This window comes from Marmota monax, unplaced genomic scaffold (genome assembly GCF_021218885.2).
Source record: "Marmota monax isolate L192 unplaced genomic scaffold, Marmota_monax_Labrador192_F-V1.1 WCK01_AAM20220418_F8-fsc00056, whole genome shotgun sequence".
In the NCBI taxonomy this organism is placed as follows: domain Eukaryota; kingdom Metazoa; phylum Chordata; class Mammalia; order Rodentia; family Sciuridae; genus Marmota; species Marmota monax.
The window spans coordinates 7,565,606-7,585,010 of NW_026695212.1; the positions used below are offsets into that span (position 1 = coordinate 7,565,606).

The 19,405-nt window shown below is 35.9% G+C and overlaps 1 protein-coding gene across 1 annotated transcript in view; it reads right to left on the reverse strand.

Annotated features, from left to right (window-relative positions):
* The window catches only part of Ptprr (protein tyrosine phosphatase receptor type R), a 264,907-nt gene that overhangs the window by 119,350 nt on the left and 126,152 nt on the right, over positions 1-19,405 (reverse strand). The window contains exon 3 of the mRNA XM_058574639.1: positions 30-143. Within this exon, the coding sequence (XP_058430622.1) occupies positions 30-143 (114 nt within the window). The remainder of the gene's footprint in view (positions 1-29; positions 144-19,405) is intronic.

Here is a 19,405-nt window from a genome sequence, read left to right on the forward strand (position 1 = left end):
TTCTGGGAACATGGGTGTAGGTATCTTACAATGAGGCGGTTGATGTGCACTTGCTGGGGTAGGAGTCCTAAAGCTGCAGCCACTCCTTGGCGGAATATCCGAAGCAGGGTTATGTTCAGCTTATTCACATCCATTTGCAGTGTCTGGAAAAGAAAAACAGAAAAAAAAGAAAATTTCAAATTTTAGTAAGTTTCTGGTTTAAGACAGTTGGTTCCTGACTGATGACTGACCACAAAAATTTCTGTGACTATTAAGTTCACACTCCAGGTGAATTTTCATGGAAGTATAGCTGTATGGATATTTTATGTGAATTTTAATTATGGGATAACACAATTTGTCTAATTATTTTCAAAAAACACAAATAAATGGACAATTCATAAAGAATTTCATGGCAACATGCCGTGGGTTTATTTTGCTTTTGTTCAAGTCCAGATGGAATCTGCGGCCAAATATATTTCAGCTATCCAAGCTGAAGGACGTATTTATTTTGTGATCACAATTACAGAGACAAAGATGCTGTGTAAGTTCTATAAAGACTGAGTTGGCAGTTTCTCTATATAGTGATCTGCTGCTGGTGCAAGGCAAATAAATGAAGTGCAATAATGATTTGCAAACTCTTGTAAAGTCCAGGATACTGATGATTTGGTCCAAGGTAAATGATTTATATTCAATGTTTGAGCAAACAATTTTCAGATTTGCTTTGGAAAAATGTCAAAATGTTAAAAAGTTCCTAAAATACAAATCAACTTGTGATATTAGTTAATATAGCCTTAATTTAAGTCTTGAGTACTATTACTATAGTTAAATCATGATCTGGTTCACTATGTATTTTCAAGAATGCATTTTACTAATTTGAGATAGATACTTTCCAGGTAGGCAAACCAAATCTTTATGCATTTCATGTGTCCTTAGAATGCTTAATTCACTGACTTGGCCATAATAGATTCTCAATAGCTATTGGGTGCTGCAATATCACATCTTCTATAAAATGGGGCACACTTCTAAGGACACACTTCTCTGATAAAGAGACTGGCTTACAAGTGCAACCTATTTTGGAGTAGAATTCTTAAACTGAGCCTTCTCTCAAGGAAAATGATACTGCTTTAAGAATTTGTAGTCTTGTTAGGAAATAATATATCTTCTATACATAAAGTTAGTACAAAACAAGTGACTGGAAACTAGACCAAATGCCCAATGCCACAGGAACCTCAGGCAGTTTGGGAAGGTAAAATAGAATGGTTCTGGGTCAAGATGGAAGGCTTAGCTAAATATCCAGACTACATTTCCTCCTGAGGATCTTTTAATGATTTCATAGGGGCAGGGACCCTGAGGCTTGGTCACATTAGGGAGCCGAAACTGGACTCCTTGCAAAGAATTGGGCAGAATCATTGAAAAACCATTTCTAATAGCCCAAGAGGCAACAACTTGCTTCTAGGGAAGGGAAAAGGAAAACTGGAAGCAACATTTAAAAAATATATTTATTTTTATTATATTTCAAGTAAAACAACAGAAATTTATTGTCTCAGAGTTCTAGAGACTAGAAGTCTGAATCAAGGTTTGTTCCCTCTTTAATCTGTAGGCGAGAAGCTTCCCTTGGGTCTTCTAGCCTCTATTATTGGCCAGCAGTTTTTGGTATTGTGTGACTTGAACATGCACCCCTCCAGTCTCTGCCATTGTCATCACATGGCCGTCTTCTCCCTGTGTGTCTACATAATGTCTTCTGAGTGCTTGTGCTTATATTTTCCCTTTTAATAAGGCCACCAGTCATACTGGATTAGGAGCCTAACCTATTCCAGTATACCCCATTTAAACTAATTATGCCTGAAAACACTATTTGCAAATGAAGTCCCATCATCAGGTATTGAGGAGTTAGAAATTCAACATACGGATTTTGAGGGGACACAAATTAACTCCAAACGAGGAAAATGTTAGAAATCTGAGCAAAGACATTGTTAACATACAGACGGAGAATTGACCAAAAACTTAAATAACTTTACATGTTTTCCTTCAAGCTTTGAGTTAATATATATTGGAGGTTCACATGAGTCCTTTGGTCCGAAGCCAGGTAGGTGTGATAGAAGTATAACTCCGTTTCAAATCTGGGTTCAGGTATGGAGCTTATTGTGGGTAAAGGCAGTGAAAGTGTATAGGTGAACCCAAGCGAGAGCTAGAATAATTTACTCACAAGCTGGAAGGGACCCTCTGTTCTGGGTTCACTTCACTACATGCACATCAGTTTCTACTGGACTTGGGCAAGGTGATTTCTGTCTCAATGTGATCCTCTTCTGGAGAGCAATAGTGTTTTTTTTTTTTAAACAACTATTTCTTCTTCTTCCTCCTCCTCCTCCTCCTCCTCCTCCTCCTCCTCCTCTTCTAATGGACACAATACCTTTTTGGTTTGTTTGTTTATTTTTTATGTGGTGCTGAAGATCAAACCCAGGGCCTCACACATATGAGGCAAGGACTCTACTGCTGAGCTACAATCCTGGCCCCAGAGAGTAATATTATTTTTTATTAAATAAAAACCATCTAATGGTACACAAATGGTTGCTCTATTATTCTTTCCACTTTTCTATAGCCTAAAATGCTTCCAACATATAACATCATAATTAATGCACAAAGCAAAACTTGAGCTAAACCTTGAAGGACCAGTAGGATTTGAAAAGGCGATAATGAGGAAAAACAGTGTTATACTTTTAAGCATGATTTATATATCTACCTGGGAAACCCAGGTTAGTCAGCTGGTGGCTTTGAGAATCAGAGACTTCCTTTCCTCAAGCAACTGCTTTCTATTCTGCCAGGCTGTGGAAGCTGTCAGAGACTGTCTATTCCCTTTCCTTTGCAAGATCAAAGAAAGGTTCATCAAATGGATTTCCTAAAACATTGGGGATTGCCACTTAACTTCTGGCTTACCACTGGTGTTTTTCAGGCAGGGTGAGTAGGCAGGCAGTGCCCTAGATCCCCAGGGGCAGGATTTGTAGCCAACAGTCTGCGCTGGGAACTGAGAGTCAAGGAGGTTGTGTGTACACTTGAGAACTCAATTCCCAGGGCCATGATTAACTGAAGCTTGTAACTGTGGAAACAGTATTAAAGTCTCAGACTGTAAAGGTAAATGGGAAGTGAAATAGGAACTCAAGATTAAAAATCAGTCAAAAAAGTAAAAGCTTGCAAGAAGGTAAAAGCTGTGCAGTTGAGACAGAAATTTAGACTATGCAACTAAAGTGGAGTTGAAGTAAGTAGTTGAAATTGAAATCATCTGGCTTGTTGCATAAAAACATTTGAATAATTTGCCTCAGTTCTCTGCTTGCCTGTAGCTGGATTGATTCTATGGTGAATGCATGAATTTCTGAGTATTCTACCATAAAATAGTAATGCTAAAATATAGCACATACAGATACATGTGTATTTGAGGGTCTAATATGTACAAAAGTGCAATTTAGGATAAAGAAAGGATTCTGGAAAAAATGAGAGTGTTATTTCACATAAGATTACATGGAATTAATGAATGTATGCTATCCACTTCCCCAAAGATGCTGGAAATGTACAACACCTCCTCACCTATTATATGAAATCACAACAATGATAGAATACAAATTCCCAAGGAAATAATAAGGTCACAGCTTTCAAGTTACCAAACAACAGTGCAAGATATATTTTAGTCTGAATTCTAGACCCATTGGATCATTTCTATCCTTTAAACACAAATGATTTAGGATTTTAATTTCAAAGAAATGAAAATGTTCTTTCTAAATGCAAATGCTAAACCACTTTACAGTCGCAAATAATGCAAATGGAGTTACAAACACTTAGAGTTATAGTTTGCATCTGGAATGTTCCCCAAAGGCCCATGTGCTGAAGGCTTGGTCTCAGCCATGGCACCATGGGGAGGTAGTAAAACCTTAAAGAAGCAGGGCCTAGTAGAAGCAAGTTAGGTCATGGGGGCACATGGAAGGGATTTTGGAATGCTGTCCCCAGCCCCTTTGTGTCTCTTTTTTGCTTCCTGGCTACCATGTGGTAAGCAGTTTCTTCTGCCACATGCTCCTGCCATGATGTGCTGCCTTGCCACATGCTCAAAATCACTAGACCAACTGACCATGGACAGAAACCTCCAAAACATGCACCAAGATAAGACTTCACTCTCTACTAGTTGAAAATTGAGTAAGAGAAAGCTGATGAACAGATCATACATGGACAATTGAGTGCTCTTACTGATATCGTATATATATATATATATATATATATATATATATAAACATACAAATAAACATAATAAAAATTCAAGGTTTCAAACTCAATCTCTATATAAATTTATTGGGTCTCTGCTTTGTTAAGGGGTTTTTGAGTCATTTCCCGTACTACTGTACTCCCTTTTAATGGAAAGAGCACTTTGTATCAAGACTTTCTTCCTTTGGTTACTAGACTGTTCATTAAATAGTTAAAGCCATGTGCATCAGATATAAATCAGGCTGACAGGGATGATTAGAATATAGCACTTGGATTAGGCAGCAGAATTATGTTTGAACTGTAGGTGATTGGTTTTTAGCCTTTTATTTTTAAAGGGTGATTGAATTATTTTTGCCTGGGAGGGGGTAGTTTGTCCCCTCCTGATGTTATTAGGCAGCATAGTCTGTCACTTAGTGACACCCAGTAAGAGTCAGGATCATATCCAGTGACCCAGTTAGGGGGAGGAAGGCCAAATGGCCATCTCTTTCCCTTTTGAGATGTCCTCAAAGCCCCTAACAGAAGTGCTGTCTCAATTCCCAAGAGTGACAAAAGGACCCAGCTTTCCTAGCCACCAAAACCTGTCAGGCAGAACCCACCCACTTCTTTCTAACTTTAATGTACCTTCTCTGTTACCTGGAATCTCTTCACTCTTGGCCAATTCGAACTTGCCCTTTATGGTTAGCAGCTGGATTGGCAAGTGATTTCCAGAAGTAAAATCAAAGATTTCTCTGTTTATGCCTCTGAACGGAGTAGAAACCCCCTCACCTGTCACAGGGCCCCCTTATAACTTGGCATTTGTTGTCTGTTACTATGTACATACTACATACTACTACTATGTACATACTAGTGAATTTTATTTCATGTTTCAGAGTCTTATGCCTGCTTCTCTCTATCTGAATGTTCTATTTACATGTCAAACTCATTGTTACTCAAACTGAACTACTTTTTCCTCTTTCTTCCTGTCCATAACCAAATTGCTTGTTTTTTCTACTTTTATATAATGAGACAAAGTACCACATTTGGGAGTTATCTTGACTCCTTTGTCCTTATTCTTCATTCCACCATTATGGCATCCAATTCATAATCAAGTTCTGTCTATTCCACTTTTTCAATATCTCTTTGAGTGGTGAACCCATCTTCTCTTTATCTATATTTCCATTATCTTACTTCAGACACCCTGACCCCAAGCCCATCATGTCCATTGGACTATTTGAGTAGAGTCATGAAGAGTTGCCTGCCGTTCTCCCCTGGTCTCTAATTCAGTCTTCCCATGGATACCATACTTATCTGTGCAAAATGCTAACCCAATCAAATTTTATTATGTTCAAAATACTTTCAGAAGATCTTGTTTTCCTATGAATAGTCTTAACTTTTTTGGTTCTAAAAAATTGCCCTGTCCTTCTAGTCTCCTTCCACACTTCTTTACAACACATAGTATTCCAGCCACACCTAAAGTTCATTAAAAGCCACACCCTTTCCACATTGTGTCAGTGTGTGTGTGGCTCCCGGGCAGGGCACTCTTCCTTCCTGTAGACCCCACTCAAAGACCAATCTGTCAGTCTTTCCTGACCTCTCGTCTCTCTTCCTTTGCTTGTACTGTTCAGTTTTCCAATAGTACCATGTTGGACTTCAGCTATTTTGCTTATTTACATTTTTATAATAAAAATGTCCTTATAAAAAAAATTTAAAGGTTCAGAAAGATATACGGTAAAAAGTGAAAATATGCTTTCTGTTCCTAACCATTCACCTAAATCCCCAGAAACAACATTGCTAAACATTTTTGTGTCTCCTTCCAAATATTTTTATGTGTATATTATATAAAAATAAAATGTGTATATTATACATCATATCTATTACTACGAAATAAAAATTGGATTAAATCACACATATTGTTCCACAAGTTGTTTTTCTATTTATTATATCTGGGATGTATTTCTATATTTAAAACATATGCCATCATGAAATATGTTTTGATTTTAATCTAATAATTTGTTATTTTTAACAGATTATTTACTTTTATTATTTTAACAGATCTAGCTGTGCTTCATTACTTAAGTTATTACCTTTGTTTATTTTTTATTTACTTAGTTTTTTATGTTTTGATATATGTTGTAATATGTTTTGCTTTTGTTTTTCTGTTTTCTACTATACTGTCTATAATTAATAACATTAAAAATGCATGATAATATATTTAAACCTTTATTTCTTAATTTATGGAATTTAGAAAGTGTTTATTAACTTCTGCTATGAAAAATGAGAAAATATACACCTCTTCCCACCAATTCTTGTGATGATCTCCCAGTTTTTGGAAGAGTATTACTTGTATATTGTTATGTTTTCTGATATTTACATTATATTCTGTGCAATGAAGACTATTCATAGTTCTGAATAATTAATATAAGTGAAAATAAAGTGACATTTTTCATTCTCAGGAAGTTAAGAATGAGGGTGCCTTCTCTACTCTATCTCTATTCTGTTTACTAGCTGGATGAGTCCAGCATGACCTTAAAACTGCATTGAAAACTGTGGAGCCACCAAAGGAAGACATCTGAGCCACATATCAGTGCATCAAGCAGAGACACCGTCCAACAACACTCATTAAAAAGTGATCTGAGTTAAAAAGACATTCTTATTGTATTAAACCACGATAGGGGGTTGTGTTAGCATTACCCTGACGAATATACAGTTGCTTCTCAGAATTCATGGGTGATTTGTTCCAAGACTCTCCAAGGACACACTATCTGCAGATGTTCAAGGTCCTTATATATAATAGGCTAATATATGCATATAACCTACATAATTTACTGGCTTTATTTTGGGGTATACTAGGGATTTAACCTAGGGGAACTTTACCACTGAGCTACATCCCCAGTCCTTTTTTATTTTTTTTATTTGAGACAGGGTCTTGTTAAGTTGCTGAAGTTCTCACTAAGTCCCCCACCTGGCCTTGAACTTACGATCCTTCTACCTCAGCTTCCAGAGTTTATTGGACTATTGATGTGTGCCACCATGCACTTTAAATCATCTCTTGATTACTTATAATGTCTAATACTATGTAAATGCTATCTATGATAATAGTTGATATACTATATTGCTTAGAAAATAATGGATAAGAAAAAGGTCTATATATGGGCTGGGATTGTGGCTCAGCGGTAGAGCGCTCGCCTAGCACGGGAGGGACCCGGGTTCAATTTTCAGCACCACATAAAAATAAAAAGGCATTGTGTTGTGTCCATCTACAAAAAAGATTCTCTCTCTCTCTCTCTCTCTCTCTCTCTCTCTCTCTCTTTAAAAAATAAAGTCTATACATATTCAGTACAGACACATGTATTTTTCAAATATTTTCCATACAGAGGTGGTTGAATGGGAGGATGTGGGAACTTCAGATATGATAGGCTGCTTATATTCTGTAAGTATAATCTCTGCAGTTCTATAGTATTAGTAATATTTAAACAAATTAAGTGCTTGTGATCAGTCTTTCCTCTTCTTCTTTCTTTTCCAGAAGGATGTCTCCATTCTTGAATTTTTTTATTTTGACATCTATCTTATTTAGCTTGATTTCATTATCTACTACTTTCAAGTAAGCTCATGAGTGCTATATTTCCAGAAGCACTGTATGTTTGAGATTGTATTTATGGTGCTTTTAACAATAAATAACAGCTTGGCTGGATATTAAATTCTTGATTCAATTTTTATTTTTATTTTTTTTGCTTTTGAACTCTGCTGCTGTTATCCCAATGCCTTCTGGTTTTGAAAGTTGCTGTGAGAAATATTCTGGCCTGAGGCTAGCCTGTCTGGTAGATAACTCGCTTTTTCTGCCTGTAATCTCACAGAAGTCTTTATCTTTAAAGTTAAAAAAGTCACCATGATATTTCCTTGGGTAGACAGTTTTTGTACTGTGGGGTATGCTGTTGATTGATTCTAGATTCTATTTCAGAAATTTTTTTATAACACATTTGAATGATTTTTCTTCTAAATATTTTCATCTCATCATGGGCACAATATATATATGCAATTATATATTCCTTGTCTTTCTCTTTAACCACATTATTTTATGTACTTTTCTCTAGCTACTTGGATGTCTTTATTCAGTTGAAATTTTTCTAGACTTGTTATCTGTATCTTGATATGCTACATTTTCAATAGAATCTATTCCACTTCTTTAATTTCTAATGTGGTTTCAATTTTTCTGATGTGTTATTATGATCACTCTCTTGCTTTATCTTCTGAGTTCTGCCAGCTTACTCTTTATGACTGCCCTCAACAGGTGGCCTACTCTCCTGAACACAGCTTCTCAAGAGCAGAGCCCTGGACTCTACACAATATATGCAATCTTAGTTGTTTTAAGCAGGAAGTGATACAAAATTTTTAAAGTTTTTGGTCTTTTGTACCTGTTTTAAAATATTTATTTCAAAGAGTTCAGCTTCTTTTCCCTCTGAAAATCCTCATATAACTTTCTATCATACCTAAAGTAAAATTGAATTCTGTGGGCCTACACTTTATCTGACTCCTATTCTCTCTGAATCTCATTTCCTTCAAATAACTCTTTTTTCCCCCCAATCCCTTCAAAATCTATGCTCATTTCTTCTTCACGATCTTCCTGCCATTCACCTGCTTCTTGCTAGGAGAGTTGTTCAACATTAGTGTTGGTGACTCTTTCTAGCCTTTCAATTGACATTTTAATAGTCACTTCCTCAGAGAAGACTTCCCATTCCCAATTACATTGCCCTGATCTATTTTTCATATTACATTTAACACTAGTCTACAGTTTCTTGTTTACTTATTACTTATTATTTTATTCACTATCTCTCTTTTCTAAAATACAGCCTCCATTGATGTGGAAATTCATCAGTCTATTTCTCTGTTGTCTCTCAAAGACCTGGAATACAACTTGGCATGTAGTAGATACTTAATAAAATCTTTGTGAAATGAAGGACTACATGTATCATCATAATCAATGTTGTATATTTACTAAATGGAAGAATCTGAGTTACATGGCTGGATTAGAAATGGTTGCAAAAACCTGAGGGCTGTGTACTTGACAAGGTCACATTAAGGTGAGCCTTCCACCCATAATCCATAATCATCTAAAGAATATACTGGATTCATTTTCATAATTTACATTTGATTTATAATTTATGTAGTTCTGACTGGTATTTAATATAGTTCTGATACTTTGACTAGTATACCACTAAAGAGGGGATAAAAGTCAGAAGTTAATCTTATCAGCTCTTTGAGATCCACTCTTAATAAGTGAAATCAACATTAATTTTCTGAGTTGTGTGCTATTATATTGGTTGTAAATTAAACTTACACTTAACCAGTATTAACATCCATTTCTTGAATTTGAGAATTTAAAAATTTATCTAATTATAAAAAATTAAATATGCTTATGATAGAAGATTTAGAAAATACACTAAATTAGAAAAAAGAAAAAATATTATTTTTAATTGTATATCTCATTATCCTTAGATAAGGTTGTAATGTTTTTCATGTTAGTTTTTTTTTCTGGTATGTAGGTCATATCACATAATACAATAATTATATGCATATGAATATATTATATATACTCATACATAATTCAAGTATTTATCTATTTTAATGTGATGTCATAACTATCAAATTTCTATAGCTTTTCTCTTCTCATGATTTTAGGAGGAAACACTTGGTGTTTTATTCTGTGTGGTGGCAGCTTAAATACAGTAATGTTGCTGGGTTTTTCCTCTTTTCAGCCTCCCAAGGGGAGAAGAAGCAGGCTGGGTTATTGATGCATTTGGAATACGATACTGGGGTGTATACAGCTCTATAATTTTCTTTTGGGGTCTGCTCGCCTGTAAAGATCAGACAATCTGGTCTTCTGTTTGCAGGTGCTGAAGTTGTAAAGCCTGTTTCTGCAGAAGAGGGTCATAGTTGACCAGTACTGCTTGTGACTGGTGTATAAATCTCCCTAAGAAGATGCAGTGATAGAAGAATACCATTGTCATGCTAAGTCACATCTCCAGGAACTCTACAAGCAAGAAAAGAGGCATTTTGACCTCCACAGGCCTGCTTCCTTTGTCTTTCTCAGGCAGGAGGAGAGAGAAGTTATTTCTTGTTCCACTCAAGCACAAACGCTTAGTACCATAAGCTCGTTGTTACTATAATTTTTCTCATTAGTTGGTCTTGGTTTCAACATGGGTATCTATTGAGGTGGAAAGATCAGAAGAGAATTAAGATATGTGGTTATGATGGAAGTCAGAAGCAGAGAATTTCCAAAAGAGGTTTATCATTGCAGTGGAATGCATTGGTTAAGAAAACTGTGGATCAAGAAAAGGCTACTGGATTTGTTGATGAGGAAGTAAAGAGTAACCTTGGAATAGTGATCCTCAAAATGTGGTTCATGGTCCATTGGGAGGCTAAGTGATCCTCACTGGAACTCAGGTGAAAGTACAAGTTCATCATGTTGCAATACAGGTACATTATGTATAATTGTAGACTTTCTTTTATACCCAAGGGAGATTCATTTAATGAGTTTTAAAGGGTTAATGCAATTTGATATTAATAAACTAAAATTAGCATTTGTTAGTTTATATTGACACTTCTAAGAGGTTCTAGGGAGTGTAGTAAATGAAGAAATAGGCAGATCATCAAGACCAAGTTTTGCTCAGAACAAAAAGACAAAAATAGGACTGTAAACAGGGAGAAAGTCTTTTTTTTTCTCAGTCTTAAATACTTTCACCTTTATATACTAAAGCAACAGTATCTTAGGTGACTTCATCTTTCCTCCTAAGACCCCTATACTAGTGATGAGCTACCCTTTAACACATTAAATAACAATACTAGAGTTTTGGTGTGATTAATATTTTGAAAACAATTGAAATACCAAGTTAATGACTTTTGCACACACTTGCTCTGTTGCAGTTTCAGGCTGCAAAATCAATTAATTAGCAAATTAATTAAAAATTCATGAAGAAATTAAACAAATATTGGATTTGACTGAGAAATTATATATAAACTTCAAATAAAGGGTAAGACCTTGTCACAAGAACAATATTCAAGACCTTTTTGAATTTTGTGCTTGCATATTTAAAAACTTTTGACTATTCTGTTTTTTAAATTGTTAGGGAGACAGGACAAATTAACAATTTTTGTTTGTATGTTTGGAAGTTGCAGTTAGGTGAGCAAATACCAAATAAGAAACTTTGCTACACCATCAAATAATAGTTAATAATGGGTTAGTCAGAGAGATTTGGGTTCAAACTTGGGGTCTGTGTTCTTGGTCCAATTATTAACTCTCTCTGAACCTCAGTTTCTTCATCTATCCAATGTTGATGATAACTACATTGCTAGTTATGACAACTACATAAACCATTGGATATAAAACAGCTAGAACTGGCAGACAAAGCTGCTCAGTAAGCTTTGCTTAAAGATATGTCTTCAAGATATATTGATGTTGAAAATTTAATGATCTACTTCTTGGGGTATTCAGAGCAAGGAAACTGAAATAACAACTTTGTTGATTAAATGAAGGTCTTGAGTTTATTTACCAGAACAGTAAATAATATCAAGACATGAAGAAGTGGCCTGATTGGATTTGCAGTGTTTACATTTACTGATTTTTACATCTGTCAAGGAGCTTTAGCCAAAAGTCAGTCAGAAAGCCTACAATAGAGGGAAATGCAATGGTCAAGATAGTTTAGTTTTGCTAAAGTAGTATAATCTGGTTTTGGAGAGAATCTATATTTAAGGTTGAAGGTCAGAATGGCATGCTTTAAGAAGATTCTTTGATTTTGGAGTTTCTGCTTCCCTTCATTTTCTATCCTGCCCCTTTAAACCAAGGCTGTTGTGAGCACTCACTATAAATTCCAAATTCAGGGAAGATTCTTTGTAATGTTGCATTAAATTTATAATCATCTTCCCTTTTCTTTCTTCTAATGCTACAAATTAAATATCAATAATAATAACAGAGCCAACCTTGGTAATTTAGGTTAAAATCCCTTAGCTTATTCATTTTAAAAGCCTTTTATAACCTAGTTTTATCTTCATTGCACTAGTGTCTCCTCTATTTTAATATTACCTCTTAATTAGTGTCCTCTTTTACATTCCCCAATACATTCTTGTAAAAAGAACTCCTTTGCCTTCAAAAACTCTTAAAATTTGTCCATTAAAAGAGGAGGTTTTATGTACAATGTGCTGAAAACTTTAAATTCAGTGTATTTTGGAGTAAGTCTCCTTCCTTATAATAAGCTATTTTAAAAAAATCATAAAACAGCAAAGGTCTCAACTTTCTTAAGTAAAAATTCACTGGAGGAGATAAAGCTTTCATAAATTATAAAATAATACTCTATGTACTTTTATGATATGATCATTCCTATACTGTGTGATTTTGCATTCACTTATATGTGTAAAAGTATTTTTATAAAAGTTACAAACATATCTATGGGTGAAACGGAAGAAAATAGAGGTTTAATGCAAAGTTATTTAGAGGCAGGAGAAAAAAATCACGATTTAACCATGACTAGATATTATCCTGGGTACAGTAAACAAATATAATAGCAAGTTACTGGCTTTTAACAGAGTTTTCAAGTCTTGTTATTATATGTTCCAGTCAACAGAAATTTCCACCTTCAGCTCCTCTGATTATGTTTCCTATTTTGTACTAAATGTTATTTTTTTCTCAGTTATTCCTATTCCTTGTGCTCTAGTTCAATCTATCCTAGGTGGCTCCCCCGCCCCACCCGCTTCCTTCCGCATTTCTCATGCTAGAGGTAGAACAGAGCAGCCAACGTTTGAGTTGAAAATGGCTGGAATCAGGGCCACGCAGAAACCCCATGTGGACAAAAACCCAACTCAGGCCACTGCTGTTTGAAAAATGAGGTCAGACAAACTCAGGTTTCTCCGTCCAGCCTCATCAAGATGACAAAACTCTAATCCTCACTGTCATGACTGCCTGAATCATGGAGCTTTCCTGAAGGGACAGAGGAGACTTACTACGATATCCAATAAGAATCAAGACTAACCTAAGCTCAAAGAGGCATTTAAGGTTGCTTGGAAATAGATGTCCAAGGGCAAAATCATAATCCCCATCCCCCGCTCCCCCTTACTTTGTGTCCTTGTCTAAACTGATATTGCCTCAAGCCATCAAATATATGTAAATACCATATTTTTAAAAATGAAGTCATTACTGGCCATTGGTGCTTTATTCCAGATATGGGTAAAAGAAGGAGATGGTTACCTTTTAATTTTTATGTGCTTATATTCAATCAGCAGAAATATATTATTGCAGGACTTGCAAGGAATCACATGCAAAAACTGGAGCTGAAGGGGAGGGAGACCACACAGGTTCTGAAACATCAGTCTGATCACAAGGGTGGTTTGGAGTCTAACACTCCATGGAAAGATGTTATAAATTTACTTTCATTTTGAGTCCCTCCATGAAGGAGTTTATGTTTCACTTCAATGACTATAATAGGATTCTGTTTTCACTCTCCTGGTGAACTACACAATTCTCCAAGAAACATGGTAGAATGAAGTGAGGTTTATTGGCATGTGTTTTTGAGATGCAAATGAAAATGCTTTGATTTATCATCCTTTCAACTTTTATCCCTGTTAATCTTGATTTTTCTGTCACAGTGGGAATTAACAATTTTCTGCATAACTAAAAGTGAATAAAGACAGAGTGCGGAATATGCTTTAGTCTTTGTTCTCATGGTGCTTTCATCGGCAGAAGGATATGGCAAAATAATAATAAGCATATAATTTCCCACAATGTGTTATTTTAGTGATTGGCACCTCCAGAGCCATCTCATTTCTGGAAAAGCAAGACTCTGAGAGATGTTGTCTGCAACATAACTTTAATGCACAGCCTACTGTGCCAGCTTCATCCTGTTATTACCTCTCTGTCTTCACAGTGAGACTCTTTCTCCTTGCAGCATGATTGGGGTCTGGCATTGATTAGGATTGCTCCATCTCTGATCTAATTATTAAGTAGTCTAATAGAAGAAGCACATGCATTGATCAGAAAAACAAAGGAGACTATATATAGCTTATTCTTCCTTGTTATAGTTAAATATAGAAATGACTAATTTCATACCATACAGTCCAGCGTCAATTATCAACATAGTAATTCACGGTAGCAATTTTGGAGAGTAAATTCAAGACTGTGGAAAGCTGCAGGGGAAGATGGTTGGGCATACAAAAATAAGAGGCTGCATCTTTAAAGCCTTAATTTCTATGAGACCTTTAATGTGAGTCCTCTTCATATTGAGAGGTGTAGATACACTGGCATTAAAAGAAAATCAGTAAATTTTTTTTTTCTCATTAGTCCAAAATCTTTTTGTTAAACCCCAAATCTTACTTTGAAATATTTGCTAAGCCTTCATTTAATATTATTACCTGCTCGTATCTCACACCAGAGATGCACTCAAAAGACTAAAACAAAACTTGGCAGCCCTATGTTCTGTGGGAAATAGAGCTTGACTCCTTGAATCTAATGATTTATTTGGGCCATCTTGACGACTGCTTTCTGCATTATTGAATCAGACAGGAAATTAATCCAATTTTATTATTAAGATGATGGAAATATCAGATGCATTATTTCTCAACATTGTTATTCATCATCAAGGACCACAGATAAAGTCAGAATTATCTATAACTTGTTACTAATATCTGAACCATTATATCATTTTTAAGCACTCAGCCTAAATTTTCATTTTTCTTCCCTGTGGGCCCAAAACTTAATGTCATGCTAAGAACACAATGATAATTTAATACATATTAAAAAAAATAAATTTAGTGTGCTAAATGTTTTGTGAGGGTTTCTATTCTATCCTTTCCTGTATAGATAGATTATCAATGAAGTTGTGTATAATTATTAATGAAAGCTGTAATGCTTATAAGAACAACTAAGGTTAAGAAGGTTCTTAGTTTATCAAAGGAAAACAACCAGGCTGTCACCCCTACCTGGGAATTAGGCTAAAGACATCTCATATCATAAACTTTCATTGACTAATCCCCACAGCCGATTATGATGAAAGATACCAACTAGTTTCTCAGCGAAGTCTGCATGCAAAGGTAGGTTCCCCAGGTGCCATTATTATAAAAATGTCTAGTGTAGTGACTGCAGTGACTGAGCTCATGGTGACCACTTCCTTTCCTTTTCAAAGGAAGTCCGGTCATCTTCTCCCCAACATCAGTGTGGGAGCTACACTAAACAAAACAGAAAATACTGAATATTTTTTATGAAACTTTAGAGTTCTGGTCAGGTGGATGTGTTTGGAACTCAACTCTCTTTGGAATAATCATGAATTTTGCAAGAAACTCCATATGATTGTGAGCCTTCACTATTAAAATACACTGAATAATTGCATCATGTTGTCTTTTATTTTCGGACTTTGAGGCTGAAACTATTTCCCAGGATATCATGAAGGTTCTCTGCTGACTCACGTACATGCACATGAACAGATACTTAGATAAATTGCAGTATTTACCCTCCTAAGGGCACAATATCATGCATAGGATGCCCTGCTTCACCTACATGAAGGATTCTCTTACCTGTTTGGAAATTGACTGGATGTCGCGATGCATTTGCTTTCCATTTGTACTGTTCTCTGTGTTAATTCCTCACCAAAGCAAGCTGGACTGATCATAAAGCTTTCCAAGCTTGTGTGCTGAGACGAAGCCTCATTTAGTCACCTGCAGGTAACTGCCTGGTACTATTTCTAGAGACATTGCTGATCCCAGGTCTACTGTAGCTGCCTGTGCTTTCCCAAGAGACACCCCAGGTGCTTGCTGCTTCGACAGTTTACTAGCATTGAAATTCATGTGTTGTTGTTGTTGTTGTTCATGGTAATTAACAAAACTGTAAGATGAGAACTTTATGGCCTGTGGATAATGTATGTTGCACTAGGGATTCTTTTTTTCTTTTTGAATTTAAAAGAAAATTACACATTCACAAGCTCTTTTTATAATAAATGTAAGGTTCTTTTAAAAGTAGAACTTTTAATTTAATTTCCACCAAATTTTCCTAGGTACTAGGGACTTTACAGGTATCTCATTTTAACATGCATTGTGATTTAGGAAGCAGAGATTATTGCTAATATTTTTATTCATAGGAAAAGTAAAGTGATTTATACAAAGCACAGGTAATGACTCTGGGATTCAAATACAGGTTGGTCTGATCACAAAACTGATGATTATCCCCCCAACAATACCATATGTACACCATTGTGATTAAACACAGAGAAATTTCAGATCAATGATTATAGTAATTGTTATTAGGGAAATATTTGGTTTGAAAAAATATGCTGGAATGAAGATAATTAAAACATTGTCTTCAAAGAACTAAATTTATTCTGTTAGAATAAAAGAGGCTGAAGTACTTTAGGGATTCTATGAACTTATGGTGTCAGGATAATATGGCATAATTTAATAAGATTGCAATAAAACTTAACCATTTATGTATTACTAGTAGCAATGTAGATTGATTTTTCTAAAAGCAAAGGGCACTGTCAAGAATCTTTAAAATGCCCCTAATCTTTGATCCAGTAATTCCCAGTCTGCATGTTTATCTTAGTGAAATGACCTCAATTAATTAAATTAAACAGGTACAAATATTTTCTTTGCAATGTTACTGCACACAACCAGAAGCAACTTAAATGAATATCAATAGCCAAAAGGTTAAATGAATTATGGTATATCAACAAGAGATAATTGTCATCTAATACTCTCTTTCCTGCATCATGAGTCTATTCTCTCTACTGGATCTCTCTAATCTGCCTTCAAATGTTCTGTAATATTTCTCATATTAGAATAAACAAACCAAAATATCTCATCCAGTTGCCATGATTTTTTTGTTTCTCCCCTGTTAAACAAAACATCACATTGTTCCTATTTATTGTTTCCAGTTCCTCTTCCTGCCTCTGTGTATTAGCTCCTGTTAAGCTAAGCTTGGTTCTCCTCACTCCTCTCCTGGAGGATCTCTCAGCAGCCTTTGACACAGCTGAGCCCTCCTCCTGTCCCCCCATACTCTCTCCTCACTGGGCTTCCAGGATGCCACACTTTCTTAGGGTGGCTTTTCATTGGCCACTCCTTCTCAAGTCTCCTTTGCTTATTCCTCCTCACCTTCCTGACTTTTATAAGTTATACAGCCCAGTGCTCAATTCTTGGTCTCTTCTCTTTTCTAAACTAGTCTCAATCAGTCCCTCTCCCTCAGAACTGGACTTGTATATCCAATTTCGTACTGAAATACCCACTTAGATGACTCACTTGATCTTCCCACACTCAACTCCTGATTCCTACCCTATCATATATCATTTCCCCTTTTTCTCTCCTTCCCTTCATTCCTTTCCTCTACTCTACTGATCTCCCTTTGATTTCATGATATTCCTCCCCCATCCCTCCCACCTTTCTTTTCCCTTTTCCTCTCTAGCTTTCACATATGAGAGAAAACACAAGACCCCTGGCTTTCTGAGTTTCACTTCTTTTGTTTAACCTAATATTCTCAAGGTCTATCCATTTTCCTGCAAATGACAAAATTTCATTCTTCTTTATGGCTGAATAAAATTCCATTATAATTAGATCATGTGGGTACTTTCCTAAAACCCTCGGGGGCATCTCAACTTGTTCAGAATAAAATTAGAATTGGATATGGCTGTACTTGATCTTCCTGCTAGAATACCCCTCCCCCAATTTCCGCCACTCTTCCCTTATTTCTCTCCATTTATTCAGGTCTTCTTGCTGCTCTCTTCAAACACCCCAAGCTCCCTCTGGCCTCATGACTTTGCATGTCTCACTGTTAGAAACTCTCTCCCCAAGGGAGCTTTGCAGGCTCACCCCCTCACTTTATTCAGGTCTCTGTTCAAACACTACCTTTGCAGAGATGGCTTCTCTAATCAGGTCATTTTTAAAATATCACCTTTTCTGTAACTGTCTGTCTCTACCCTGCTCAATATTTTTTTTGTAGCTCTTCACCTCCAATGTGTTATACACTGTCACTACTAAAAGGTCTGCTTTAAGAGATCAAGAATTTTGGCTGTTTTGCTTACTGATGACCCACAGAGTCTGGACAATGCTTTTATGGCAGAAGCTTCATAAATAATGTCTTTTGAATGAATGAACAAAGCAAGTCCATGATTTAATACTAGGTGAAATAAGCATAATACAAAGTTATATATAGACTTTAATTATAGTTACATAAATATGCTAGGTTCTGTGATGATACAAAAACATTAATTTATTTGTGGGTGATGGGATTTGAATAAAATATGATACTGTTGGGTGAATTTGAAAGATTTTTAAAATGAAGAATCATCATGTATATTTGGGGAATGATAGCTGTCGACAGTTACAGCGAATGCAATTGCTCTTTTGGGGAAATGACTAACTTCAACCACATACCCCAGGGGAAAATAACCACAGTGATTTCAGAGTTAATACCACTCCTGTACATTTGAACATTATCTCCCTTCGGTACAGCACACCAGTTAAGTGCAACAACTTAGAGTCAGACCATCTGGGTCTGAAGTGTAGCTTTTCCACTTAATAGCTCGGTGAACTTGGGCTAATTACTTAGCCCTCTCAAGGTCAGTTTCTTCCTCTGAAAGAAGGGATAGTAATCTATATACTTTGTAGGATTATTAAAGGGATTAATTGAGATAAATCCTCTAAGGTATATAACGTGTGTTTTGGTGTAGATAAGAGGTATCCCCCCAAAGCTCATGCATGAGACAATGCAAGAGCAATCGGAGGTAAAATGATTAGATTATGAGAGATGTAACCTAATCAGTGGATTAATCCATAGGGATTAACTGGGTGATGACTGTAGGCAGGTAGGGTGTGGCTGGAGGAAGTAGGTCACTGAAGACATGCCTTGGGGATTTATGTTTTGTTCTTGGTGAGCAGAGCTCTCTCTCTGCTTCCTTGTTGCCACCTCCTGAGCTGCTTTCTTCTGCCACACCCTTCTCTCTTGAGGTTCTGCCCTACCTTAGGCCTAGAGCAATGGAGTTGGCCATTTATGGACTAAGACCTCTAAAACCTTTAGCACCAAATAAACTTTCCTCCTCTACTTTGTTCTTGTCAGGTCTTTTGGTCCCAGTAGCATAAAAACTGACTAAAATAGTATGTTGCCTGGAATCTAATGTGCCCTCAATTAAACGTTAGCATTCGATATTTGTGTTTGTTCCTATTTCATAGATAAGGAAAC